This window comes from Hyperolius riggenbachi, chromosome 1, assembly GCF_040937935.1.
Source record: "Hyperolius riggenbachi isolate aHypRig1 chromosome 1, aHypRig1.pri, whole genome shotgun sequence".
Lineage (NCBI taxonomy): Eukaryota > Metazoa > Chordata > Amphibia > Anura > Hyperoliidae > Hyperolius > Hyperolius riggenbachi.
In genome coordinates, this window is record NC_090646.1 from 615,881,141 (window position 1) to 615,893,665 (window position 12,525).

At 44.4% G+C, this 12,525-nt stretch overlaps 1 protein-coding gene across 5 annotated transcripts in view; it reads right to left on the reverse strand.

Moving 5' to 3' along the window:
* LOC137528829 (oncostatin-M-specific receptor subunit beta-like) overlaps positions 1–12,525 on the reverse strand; it is a 144,731-nt gene that overhangs the window by 4,424 nt on the left and 127,782 nt on the right. For all 5 annotated transcript variants that reach the window (XM_068250462.1, XM_068250454.1, XM_068250476.1 and 2 more), the window contains 4 exons: positions 10,736–10,915; positions 8,920–9,081; positions 3,206–3,299; positions 230–302 (listed from right to left, as the gene is read on the reverse strand). In XM_068250462.1, the coding sequence (XP_068106563.1) occupies positions 230–302; positions 3,206–3,299; positions 8,920–9,081; positions 10,736–10,915 (509 nt within the window). The remainder of the gene's footprint in view (positions 1–229; positions 303–3,205; positions 3,300–8,919; positions 9,082–10,735; positions 10,916–12,525) is intronic.

A 12,525-nucleotide genomic window follows, 5' to 3' on the forward strand; every position in this document is an offset into this window, starting at 1 on the left:
AACCTATACTGGGGGCCATTGTACCTAGCTACCAACACTGGGGGCACCTATATCTGGCTACTTACCTACACTGAGGGTGTCTTATGGGGGCTCACCGCAGCTTTAACGTGCGGTGCAAATTGTTGGCTGCTGTGTGATCATCCCAATTTGGGAGGCAGTAAAAAGTCTAGAACTGGCCCTGAGTGACAGCTCTCCTCTAGATACTGTAATGTGTCAGGGTATCATTTACCTTTGGTGAAGTGAAGGACAGCGCTTTGCTCTTGTTGGGTTGAGGAATATCAGGGTAACATTGTTCCTTTAACCTGGAAATAAACAACATGTCATTGTACAACTATAACAATCACCACAAGGACAACTGAAGTGAGAATAATATGGAGGCTGACATATTTATTTCCATTTAAACAATACCAGTTGCCTGGCTATCCTGCTGATCTATTCGGCTGCAGTAGTGTCTGAATCACACCAGAAACAAGCATGCAGCTAATCTTGTCAGATAAGGCAATAATGTCAGAAACGTGATCTTCTGCATATGCTTGTTCTGGGGCTATGGCTAAACGTATTAGAGGCAGAGGATAAGCAGGACAGCCAGGCAACTGGTATTGCTTAAAATGAAATAAATATGCCATCCTCCATAGACCTCTGGCTTCAGGTTCCCTTTCACCCCTTCAGGACTGTAGGCTTACACCCCCCTAATGACCACGCTATTTTTTTTTACAATTTAGGCCACTGCAGCTTTAAGGGCTTGCTGCAGGGCCGTACAACTCAGCACACAAGTGATCCCCCTCCCCCTTTTTTGCCCACCAACAGAGTTTCTGTTGGTGGGCTCTGATCACTCCCTCAATGATTGTTTATTTATTTATTTATTTGTGTGGGTTTTTTTTTTAAATAAATATTTATCTTCTTTTTAATATTTTTTTCTTATCTCCTCCCTCCCCCCACTCATAGAAATGAGCCTATGACAGCCGATTGCTCTTTTGCCTTCCAGGGGGACAGACATGTCATGCGGCTGTCCCCAGTACAGTGCTGCCATAGATCGCGGCGCTGTACAATGTAAATAGTGGTTTCGCCGTCTAACTGTCATCTAGCGGCAATGCAGAGATGAGCTCGCAGCGGTGCGCAATCTCCTGCAAAATCCCACCCCAGGATTTTCCGACAATTGGCATTTAGCGGTCCTGGGGCTGCCGCCGCGTTCACGACAATTGGCGTGTAGCGGTCGGCACGGAGTGAAGAATCATAACATTCAGATCTCCAGCACTGTGCTTTATTTGGGTAGAACATTGTCCAGCAGGAGTACTTTTAGTCTCTGGGTCCTTTTGTTATGTGTCTTAAAATGTATCTGAGCTAAAACTCTGCTACAAAATCACATGCTGGCCTAAGAAGAGCTAAGCCTCTGGATCCTGATGAGGCTTCCCATGGCATTCTTTGGTCCCCTGTTGACATGATTCACGGACCCTCCTAAGTATACCGATAAGGGCTTGTTAATCTCCGTGGTACTGCGCAGGCGCCCCCATGGTCACGTGTGGCTGCAGCATGGCTGCGCTCGTGCCAGACGAGGAATGCGGCCCCGATCAGCTGGAGTGTCTGCGAGTGTTAACAGGGGTCCGGAGGATGCCGTAGGAAGCCTCATTAGGATCCAGAGGATTCCCTCTCCTTAGGTAAATATATGTTTCTTAAACTGGGTTCTCTTTAATGCTGGGTGCACACGATGCGATTTCTCGCTCGATCAGCGGGATTGATCAATTGTTTCCGACATGTTCGATCGGGTTTCGATTGATACAGCCGTCAGTTTTGCATGTTAAGTATGCAAAATCGACGGCTGTATCGATCGAAACCTGATCGAACATGTTGGAAATAATCGATCAATCCCGCTGATCGAGTGGGAAATCGCATTGTGTGCACCCAGCATAAGGTATACACACTTTGCATTACTGTCACCTGGCAGAGATCAGGTGACAGTTTGAGGCCTGACGCTGTACAGACACATCACTAGCCTGTGGGGACAACTAGTGGCAAATGAATGAGCAGCTAGAGTGGGCAAGACAACGTGCTCGGGGGTCGCTCAGATTATGGATCTTTAGGAGACCCACTTGGACAAGGTGGTCTTTATCGGCCGTCTCGGATTTAATTGCATGTGTGCGGAGTTTTCTTCTTTTCTGTCATTTATGTGGTGTTTATCCAGTGTAGGGATGGTGCACACCAAGAGCGCTTCTGAGCACTTTTAAAAACGCCAGCGCTTTGAAAAGTGCTTGGCTAATGCATTTGAATGGGATGGATCACACCAGAGCTTTTTTCCCTCAAACGCGGGTCCTGCAGCATTTCTGCTGATTTCTGAGGCGATTTAGCCTCAATGTTAAAGGGGCACTACAGCGAAAACCTGTAAAATTTAAAATATGTGCAAACATATACAAATAAGAAGTACATTTTTTTCCAGAGTAAAATGAGCCATAAATTACTTTTCTCCTATGTTGCTGTCACTTACAGTAGGTAGTAGAAATCTCACAGAAGTGGCAGGTTTTGGACTAGTCCATCTCTTTATAGGGGATTCTTAGGGATATATTTATTTTCAAAAGCACTTGGTGAATGGCCGGTGCTCTGTCCAACTCCCAAAAAACTGTGTAGTGTGCAGGGGAGCTGGACAGAATCATTGTTTAAATCCTTTTTCAGGAATATCTTTATAAAGAATAAAAGCCTTGCTGAGAATCCCCTATGAAGAGATGGACTAGTCCAAAACCTGTCACTTCTGTCAGATTTATACTGCCTACTGTAAGTGACAGCAACATAGGAGAAAAGTAATTTATGGCCCATTTTACTCTGGAAAAAATGTACTTCTTATTTGTATATGTTTGCACATATTTTAAATTTTACAGTTTTTGCTGTAGTGCCCCTTTAAGTATAGGAAAGTGGAAAATCGCTCTGAAAAGCGCTAGATCAGAGCAATTTTCCAAGCGTTTTTGATACAGAATCTGTTCACTTATGGCTCTACTGTAACAAAAAATAACAAATGCTACACCAAAGCGCTCCAAGAATCGATAGGCACATGCCTAGAATAGCCTAGCAAAATCACTTCAAAAAGCGCTGAGCGTTTGCTATTACACTAGCCCTTTTTGGTGTGCACCGGCCCTAACACTGGTTGCATAGTATGAGGTGCACCATATTCACGGCAGTATAACAGTAGCAGTAAAACCATGTTAAATGTAACACTTACCACTCCCTCTTCCAGCATCCTATGATGAGTAATGTGACCCCCAGCAGCATCACCATGACAACAGGGAGGAGGAAGCTCCACATCATTGTTTGCTCTAAAAAGAAATAAATATACAAATTATATTTTATGAAATTAATCTGAAATAACCTTTTCTTCCCCTGTAGAAGTATCCATAGACAGCAGACCTGAATTCAGAACTTCCTCTCTGCTCTAGAAGATAAGAAACAGCATAATAACCTTTAAAGAAAAATGTCTTTGTTACAGCTGATTAAAGCTGCAGTGTCTACTTCCTGCTTTCAAGGAAGCAGACATAGGGTTAACATGCTGTGTTTACAAATTAGCTGCTCTGACAAGGAAGCCAGTTGATGCAGCTGAGAGCTCAAATAACAGTTGTGATTGGTCACAGATTAGGGGGGGTATTAGACAGGCTAAACTCTCTAAATACATACAGGGTGCCTTTCTCTATGTTTTCCTTCTGTCCTGGGCAAGAGTTCAGTTACACTTTAAGGTGCCCATTAACAGTACAATTTTCATCGAAGAATAACCTGAGCCATCAGATAAATGTGATTGGAAATACAAAATCATAATACATCAATTATTTCTCCATTAACAAACCAATCTGTACTTTCTATCCATCACAACTCGATTATGAAAAAAAATTGTTTCCAATCAACTAAATTTTCATACAACGATCCCCAGCCACCTTAAAGAGGAACTTCAGCCTAAACAAACATACAGTCATTAAGTTACATTAGTTATGTTGATTAAAATAGATAGGTATTATAATCTCTTATCCACCCTGTTTTAATAGAACAGGCAAATGTTTGATTTCATGAGGGCAGCCATCTTTTTGGTTAAAAGGAGGTGACAGGGAGCATGAGACACAATTCCAACTGTCCTGTGTCCTGAGCACCTCTCCCAGTTGCTAGGCAACGTGAATAACAATATAGGAAATCCCATCATGCTCTGCACAGCATCAGGGAAAAAAAGCCCGGGCTTTTTTCTTTTATGGGTGGAGCTTAGCTGAAAATGCAGCTAAAAATGATGCTTTGGTAAGAAAAACAAAGTTCTGATGCTGTGAAACTGTTAAAGAAACACCAAGCCTTTTCAGTTCTGCTGAGTAGATTTTTAGTCCGGAGGTTCACTTTCAGGAACACCTGTAACAAAAAAGTGCCCCTGGGGGGTGCTTACTTCTGGATCCTAATGAGGCCTCCCCATCCTTCTCAGTACCCCCAGTTCCAGCGATGGCAGCCTCCGAAAATATGTACATGCGCGCACAGTAGTCATCCGGGTGCAGGACCATAACAATCATGTGACGAGCCTTGTGCAGGCGCACTAGCGACTTTCCAATGGGCTCCAGTGGAAATAGCCCAGCCCGATTGGATCCGCTCTACTGCGCATACGCAAGTCCATTGGAAAGACGCTAGTGCACCTGTGTGATGCTCATCACAGGATTGTTATGGTCCTGGACGGTTCGGGGAGTCCCAGTGAAGGATCGAGAGGACGGAAGAGGACAGGTGAAGCCTCTTTAGGATCTAGAGGCTTCCCCCTCTCGAGATAAGCACCCCCCCAGAGGCTCTTTTTATTACAGGTTTTCTTTAAAGTGGGTTTCTTCTCCCACAACTAACATTTCAGTAACTACTCTCAGAACATTTGAAAGTATACACAAGCATTCCCTGTGTGTAAAAGCATTTATTTTCACTGCAGTTTTTTCCCCTTGATGTAGTATCAATCCATTGCCCTTTTAATTTAAATTCTACCTGTGAGATGAATCCACCTGAATTGTTTTGTTTCAAGAGACATTAGCTCTAAGCCTCGTACATACACTAGATAAGAGTCACCATAAACTGATCATTAGGGTGATATTGTGAGGAATGAGCACTGTCTGGACATGCAGTTCCGCTATAGCTCATCAGTGTGTACTGTTCAACAGAGAGGGGAGGAGGGATGGCGCTTGAGCGAGCGGCATTGATGGGCGGACTAAATAGGTAAGCAATCGGCTAGTTTGTCTTTGTTCAAACCGGTTGTTTAGCGATCTGGTGGGATGGCCAACCACATAACGATGTCAGGGGCAGCTGTACACACAAACAGTAGATGCAGCCTAATGACTGTCTTGGGGGTGATTATCTAGTGTGCACAAGTGTTAAGATGGCCATACATCTAGCGATGATGGGCAGATATGACCAAGAGACAAATATCTCTCTAATCGAATCTGGACAGGTAATATATAGGGCGGGACAGCGCAGTGTGGTAGCTATAGTGGTGCAGAGGTTGCAACCACACTGGGGCCCTTGAGCCAGAGGGGCCCTCCCTCAACCGCAGTATTTTCATTTCATTGGTCCAGTGCTGGTAATAATTACTTCTACAGATGCTTTAACCTCCCTGGCGGTAAGCCAGACACAGTGTCAGGCTAACTGCCGCAGGGGATCGCATGGCCCCGGGAGGATTTTTTTTTCATAAAATGTGTTTAATGTTCTTCAGCTAGCACTTAGCTAGCTACCTGTGCCCCCCAAGTGCCTCCGCTCTCCCCCCAATCCCCGCTGCAATACATACCCCCCAGGGATCCCGCAATGGCGCAGCCTCCCAATCAGCTCCAGGCTTCGCTATCGGGAGGATCGGGACTGCGCATGACGTCATGTCCGATCGTCACCATAGCGACAAGTAAAGCTAATTGGGAAGCTGCGGCTCTCCCGGGATCGTGGCTGGGTAAATATTGCCGGCGGCGATCGGGGGGAACAGATAGGTCCTGGGGGACTTGGGGGACACAGGTAGCTAGCCTAGTGCTAGCTACGAAGTTTAAACGAGTTTTATTCTAAAAATCCCTCCCGCAGACGCAGCCTCATAAACTGCGTACCGCCAGGGAGGTTAAATAGTGGTAATCATTAACACACTGTTCCCCACCCCCTTCTTGTACCTCTGACACTGTGGTTGCCCTTGGCCGGATTTGTTGCGCCATATGAATTGTAATATAAACTTGCACTGGGGCCCATAGCTCCTTAGCTACGCCACTGGTACAGCGTTGGGGTTTAATCTCTTGTCGCTATATCGCTCACCATTTCCACTGAGCAACCGATCAAGCAATTCAGCCCTACACCTTGCAGCGTGTCCGACCGATTCATGTGGCCAATTTTGGCCCGAATTTGGTCGTATCGTCAATCGGGCATGCAAGTCGCCTGATGTATAGCCGCCCACCTTTAACCACTTCCCAACTGAGGGGTTTTACCCCCTGACCACCAGAGCAATTTTCACCTTTCAGCGCTCCTTCCATTCATTCGTCTATAATTTTATCATTACTTATCGCAATGAAATGAACTATATCTTGTTTTTTTCGCCACCAATTAGGCTTTCTTTAGGTGGGACATTATGCCAAGAATAATTTTATTCTAAATGTGTTTTAATGGGAAAATAGGAAAAAATGTGGGAAAAAAATTATTATTTTTCAGTTTTCGGCCTTTATAGTTTTTAAATAATGCATGCTACTGTAATTAAAACCCATTAAATGTATATGCCTATTTATCCCGGTTATAAAACCGTTTAAATTATGTCCCTATCACAATGTTTGGCGCCAATATTTTAGTTGGAAATAAAGGTGCATTTTTTTCAGTTTTGCGTCCATCCCTAATTACAAGCCCATAGTTTATAAAGTAACAGTGTTATACCCTCTTGACATAAATATTTAAAAAGTTCAGTCCCTAAGGTAACTATTTATGTATTTTTTTTAAATTGTAATTTTTTTTTTTTTTTTTTAATTACAAAAAAAAAAAATTGGGGAGTGTGGGAGGTAAGGAGTTAATTTTTTGTGTAAAACAAGTTTATTTGTGTGTAAAAAATGGTTAGGATGTAGTTTTACTATTTGGCCACAAGATGGCACCATTACCAATTTGTTTCATACGACCTGCAAGCGTCCTTCTGGACTCTTGCAGGAAGTAGAAAGAGGCTGGGACTTTGTTATTTTTTCACAATGATCGGGCTGCTCAGCCGAGCGGCAGCAGATCATTGCGGGGCTGAGATCAACGAACGGGAATGGATTTTCCCATTCGTCGATCTCCGGGCGAGCGGGCGGCGGCGTGTTTACTAGCGGCGGGCGGCGTGTTTACGAGCGGGAGCGCGGACAGCGGCGGGAGTGCGCAGAGTACGGATTTCTCCGTCCCTGGGGGTGAAAGGATGGAAAAAGGGGCGGAGAAATCCGTACGCGCGGGGGTAAAGTGGTTAAAGGAATACTGTAGGGGGGTCGGGGGAAAATGAGTTGAACTTACCTGTAGAGTTGGGCCGAACGGTTCGCCTGCGAACGGTTCCATGCGAACTTCCGTGGTTCGCGTTCGCGTCCCGCAGGCGAACCTTTGCGGAAGTTCGGTTCGCCCCATAATGCACCATGGAGGGTCAACTTTGACCCTCTACATCACAGTCAGCAGGCCTAGTGTAGCCAATTAGGCTACACTAGCCCCTGGAGCCACTCCCCCCTACTAAAAGGCAGGCAGCGGCGACCATTACGGTCACTCGTGTGCCACTGCCTGCCTGCATTAGTGAGAGTAGGGCGAGCTGCTGCACACTCTCTCTCATAGGGAAAGATTAGTTAGGCTTAGCTTGTTCCTGGCTGCATACCTGTTCTGTGAACCCACCACTGCATACCTGTTCTGTGAACCCACCACTGCATACCTGTTCTGTGAACCCACCACTGCATACCTGTTCTGTTCAGTGAACCCGCCACTGTATACCTGTTCTGTTCAGTGAACCCGCCACTGCATACCTGTTCTGTTCAGTGAACCCGCCACTGTATACCTGTTCTGTTCAGTGAACCCACCACTGCATACCTGTTCTGTTCAGTGAACCCGCCACTGCATACCTGTTCTGTTCAGTGAACAGTTTGGTGTGTCAGTGTGAAGCAGTACCTTAATTACACTGCCTGATTGATGTATACACATGCAAGATGTTTTAAAGCACTTTAGGCCTGTCATTTAGCATTCAATATGATTTCTGCCCTTAAAACGCTGCTTTGCGTCAAATCCAGATTTTTCCCGGGGACTTTTGGCGTGTATCCCACTCCGCCATGCCCCCCTCCAGGTGTTAGACCCCTTGAAACATCTTTTCCATCACTTTTGTGGCCAGCATAAATTTTTGTTTTCAAAGTTCGCATCCCCATTGAAGTCTATTGCGGTTCGCGAACTTTAACGCGAACCGAACCTTCCGCGGAAGTTCGCGAACCCGGTTCGCGAACCTAAAATCGGAGGTTTGGCCCAACTCTACTTACCTGGGGCTTCTAATGGTCCCCCGCAGGCATCCTGTGCCCACGCAGCCACTCACCGATGCTCCGGCCCTGCCTCTGGCTCACTTCTGGAATTTCAGACTTTAAAGTCTGAAAACCACTGCGCCTGCGTTGCCGTGTCCTCGCTCCCATTGATGTCACCAGGAGCGTACTGCGCAGGCCCAGTACAGTACAGTCTGCGCATTACGCTCCTGGTGACATCAGTGGGAACGAGGACACGGCAATGCAGGCGCACTGGTTTTCAGACTTTAAAGTCTGAAATTAGAGAAGTGAACCGGGGGCAGGGCCGGAGCATTGGGGAGTGGCTGCGCGGGCACAGGATGTCTGCGGGGGACCATTAGAAGCCCCAGGTAAGTTCAACTCTTTTTCCCCCGACCCCCCTACAGTATTCCTTTAAGGTTTAGGTCAATATAATTGTTACCGCTGAGATAAGAAATAAAGAGATACTCACCATCCACCGGCGTGACAACGTCCATAAATTCCTTTGCCGTTTCTCCGCCCCCTGTCACAGCCACGACCGCCACTTTATATGCCTTACTGGCCTTTAGCCCGCTGATGGTAGTTGTCATTATTTGGGGGTCTCTGATGAAGATCTGACATTCTCCTGCGCTGCCTAAAAAAATATATGGGAAAGACTGTTGCTTAAAGAAAGGATTACACTCACAGGTGAGAACAGAAATGCACTACTTTAAAGAGGAACTGTAGTCAAAATTATATAATGAATAAAATTACTGATTTTTTTTTTACAATATTGATAAATACATTATTTATCACAGGCAGCAACATCTTTAGTACTGGCGGGTGTTTGTTTACATAGAGTTCTACAGCCAGTTTTACTGAAAGTTCTAAAGCCAGTAGAAAATATTGCTGGTCTCCTAGCCTAGGCTAAGCTTCAGTTAGATAGCAGGTTTACACATACCAATATACTGTATATACTCGACTATAAGTCTAGAAATGTAGGTCTGACTTGCTAAGTAATATTTTAGGATTCGACTTATACATGAGTCACAAGCAAGGTACTGTATATCAATATATACTGTAGATATAGGAAGTGGTTCTGATGCTGAAACCAGAATATTTAAGTAACGTAAAAGTCAGCATCCTACTTCAGTCTGGTCTTCTAGAAAGAAATATCTATTTCTGTGACTGGCAATACACTAAGGTCGCATTCACAGTGGGACGTTATGGTCGCACGTTATAAAGTCTTATAATGCAGCTTACCGCACTGCAATGCTAATCCTATGGGCCGTTCACAGTGTTACCTCTTAACGCAGACACGTTGTGACCTTAACGTCGCATTAAACCGCAACGTCTCACTGTGAATGCAGCCTAAAGCTAATTACACACATACAATAAGGCCTCTTTTCACAGTAGGACATTGCAGTTTGATGCAATGTTAAAGTCGCAACGCAAATTACAACGCAATGCCCCCAAAAAGTTGCACCGCAACTTAATGCCCCACTATGGTTGTATACAATAGAGCATACAGGCAATAAAAAGTATGTTTCCAAGTCATTACTGAGCATGTGCAAACAGTCCAACGCAGCTAATAACGTGTATAACGCACTGCATGCAGCACTTTCACTTATCGTGCAGCGTTAGTCACCAACGCAACGTGTGCACTGTGAAGGGGGCATTGATTTTTCATTGCAGTGAGTTATTCTGCGTTAAATGTTTTAACGTGCGACTGTCATCTGTCAGGGATTAAAAAACAATCCCGCGGGTGACAATTTATGATATGATGTTATGCAGACACATTGTTAGCCTTGAGGCTAACCACATTGTCCCCATTGTCCATTCATGACCAAAACCTCTCTGTAGCCCATAACACACAAATATTAGCCTCAATTCACTAAGCTTATCTCCTGTCTTTAATAATGTTTCTAGGGTTTTCACCATGGTGATGAGGCATGTAGTATTCAAGAAACATTTTACCTCAGGCAAACCTAAAGTTAACTCTTCTGTCTTTAAGTTAACTCTTTAATCCTTAAAATAACTCCAGAATTTTAAAGTTAAAGACAGGCTGGTAATTAACTGCATGTGAAAATAACTACAGAGGAGGTAACTAAACTACACAGAAGGTAACTTAACTACAGAGGAGGTAACTTAAGGAATGAAGAGATAAGATAACTCTCTCACTGTGTGGAGGCAAGTTTTCTCTTGCCTTATTATCTCCAGCATAATCTCAGTGAATTGAGGCCATTGTGATCAAAAAAAAATTCCAGAAAGAGAAAAGGGTATGAAAATATTACATTCCAGTAATTTACCTGAAACCGCATGCCCATTGGATTCCTCCATTTTGCAGTCCCCGCCTTCATTTTTAACATAGATGGTATATCCCGTTATGAATCCTTTCTGACGCTCCTCCGCTGGATATGGAGACCAGTCCAGGGACACGGAATTGGCTTTCACCATCAGGATTTTCACTTCAGGCTTCTGTGAAGGCGCTGCAAGAAAAACGTTTTCTTACTACTATTGTGCAGGTTCTTTATTTATACCCAGGTCATGGTTTAGCTAAGCTGTTTTTGTTTTTGTTTGTTTTTCCAGATAAAAACAAAAAGTTAAAAATTGAATGCAATATTTTTTATATTTGATGTAGAAAAATCTATTGAAATCTCACTAACTTTTTTATTGCTCTTTTGGCCATGATGGAAAATTCTGATTGATTTTTAGAAAAATGTAAATAGTGTAAAGTGAATTGGTTTGATGTTTTCAAATAATACAATCGATCAAGAAAATCGATTGGATTTAATGGACATCCTATGTGAAAATAAACTAATGAAATAAACAATTGCATCTATCTTCCTTCTCCTAAAAATTACTTTTTAAAATATTCCACAGTTTTATTTTATATTTAAATCTACTTTAAAGTTTATATTGTTTTCTTGTCTTTGCTCGATGACAAATTCATTGAAGTATACCAGAGCTAAAATCTATGAACTATTGACCCTTTCTATCTCTTTCCTGCTCTCAGAAGCCATTTTCTGCTAGGAAAGTGTTTTTGTGAAGAAACGCGGAAAAGCCGCCGTCTCTCAAGGTGAGGCGGCTGTCTCCGCGTCCAGCATGGCGTCACAACGCGGAAAAACCGCCGGATGCCGCATAGGCAGAGCGGCGGAATCCACATTGGGAACAGCGGAATCCGCATTGGAAACGGCGGAATCCGCATTGGAACTGGATACATTGCAAGACAGTTCTAGTGTGGCTGGGACTGATAGTCCACTAGGATTCAGAGTAACATGCGTGCGCGCACAGAGACAGAGCTTATATAACAGCCAGAAGTGAGTCAGCTGACCAGGCTGGTCAGCTGACATTTTCCACAACTCTCATTGGTCCAGCAATTAGGGAGGTCCTGGAAAGGTCCTTGGGTATATATACTGCTGGCTGTTCACTTGTTCCTTGTCTGGCGTTGCGATCACATACGTGGGAGCACCCAGATCCGTAGTCAGATCCGCAAGTGTGCCGGGACCAGCTGGAGCTGTAATCCTACACTTAGCTAGATTCTGTTGATAGCTAAAGTACTAGTTTGATTGTGATTACCTTTATGACCCTTTGCCTGCCTGAATATCCTCCTGAACGCTGATCTTGCACCTCGATATTTCTGATACTCTGTTGCCGAACCCCGGCTCGTTCCTAGACTGCTTCTGCCTCCTGATTTTGTACCTCGATATTTCTGATACCCCGTTGCCGATACCCTGCCTGTACTTAGACTCCGCCTTTGCCTCCTGATCTTGTACTTTATCTGTCCGTGTGTGTACGACCTGGCTTGTCCGACCTCGAGAACCGACCTTACTATTGGAGGCGGTTCCCCGTCCTGTCAGTGACACCTCCTCCTGAGTGTCACTTTCAGACAATCTTTCCTACTGTCAGTCTGACTCCTCCCGCCTTGGAGAGCTCAGGTCTGCGGAAGGAATCTGTGCAGTACTCCTTGCTGCACTGAGGCCTAGTCCTCTAAGTGTTACCGTTACACCAAACACTACACTCTACTCAGGTGAACAAAGGTTAGCTAGTATATCGGATTATCGGTGATACTGCAGATCACTTATAATCTGGTATATAT